Source organism: Myotis brandtii, unplaced genomic scaffold (assembly GCF_000412655.1).
Source record: "Myotis brandtii unplaced genomic scaffold, ASM41265v1 scaffold646, whole genome shotgun sequence".
Taxonomy (NCBI): domain Eukaryota; kingdom Metazoa; phylum Chordata; class Mammalia; order Chiroptera; family Vespertilionidae; genus Myotis; species Myotis brandtii.
Window position 1 is genome coordinate 652,339 of NW_005370495.1, and position 879 is coordinate 653,217.

At 61.5% G+C, this 879-nt stretch overlaps 1 protein-coding gene across 1 annotated transcript in view; it reads right to left on the reverse strand.

Annotated features, from left to right (window-relative positions):
* The window catches only part of CSMD1 (CUB and Sushi multiple domains 1), a gene marked incomplete at its 5' end in the record, with an annotated part of 650,642 nt that overhangs the window by 110,747 nt on the left and 539,016 nt on the right, over positions 1 to 879 (reverse strand). Inside the window, one exon of the mRNA XM_014528690.1 lies at positions 320 to 491. Within this exon, the coding sequence (XP_014384176.1) occupies positions 320 to 491 (172 nt within the window). The remainder of the gene's footprint in view (positions 1 to 319; positions 492 to 879) is intronic.

Consider the following 879-nt stretch of genomic DNA (forward strand, 5'->3'; position numbering starts at 1 on the left):
ACACCACGCGGGAAAGGGAGGTTGGCGACTTGGGCTCCTAACTCTCAGCCCGTTGCCCCCCAGGGAGCCTGCACCACAGGCCTGGCTGCTGTGGCCACGTGGTCACGTTCAGCCACGGGCATCTGACGAGGGTAAGGGCGCCAGCTCCCTGAGGAGGGAGCCCTCTCCTCCCGCCGTGGGCGCTCCGCTCCGGGGCTGCCCACACCGAGGAGCCCCTCTGCCTGGGACGAGGGCGCAGGACACAGCCCGTGGGCAGTGCCGGGCAGTGTGTTTGCTGGTGTGATGACCGGCCCACAGGGACGGGGCCGGCGCGTCTCACCTGAGAAGCTGCCCAGCCTGGGCGCCGTGGCGTCCCCGCCGTCGTAGATCTCCAGGGAGTCCCAGTTCTGTTCGGTGGCGAAGCTGACGACCTGGATCTGCCACAGGCAGCAGGGGGTTAACGTGTGTCTTCGGTGTGAAAACCGGCCCACGGCAACGAGGCTTTTATGAAACTCAATGTGGATGTGAGAGGAAGGCGGAGCCAAGAGAACCAACCGCGGGGAGGGCACCGGCACTTCCACGGGGCCCTGCCCGCGGGTTGTGGGCTATTAACACAGTGTTTGCCCACACAGAGAGGCAAACGTGTTTCTACGTGTTGGACGGACAGCGGTTTCAAGCAAGAATAATTTGTGGGGTTTGCTACTCAGTTCTTTCCAACAACGTCAACATGGTGAGAATCTATGGTTTGCATTTCACACAGAAACGGCCTAGAGACTCTTTATAGAAATGGGAAGAAGAGAGAAGCCCATTAGGTTTGTAGGTTTAAACCAACCAACACCCAAGGCAAGAGAAGGCGCCCAGGGCCCGGCCGCGCTCGGCCAGCCGAGGGAGGACCCACCT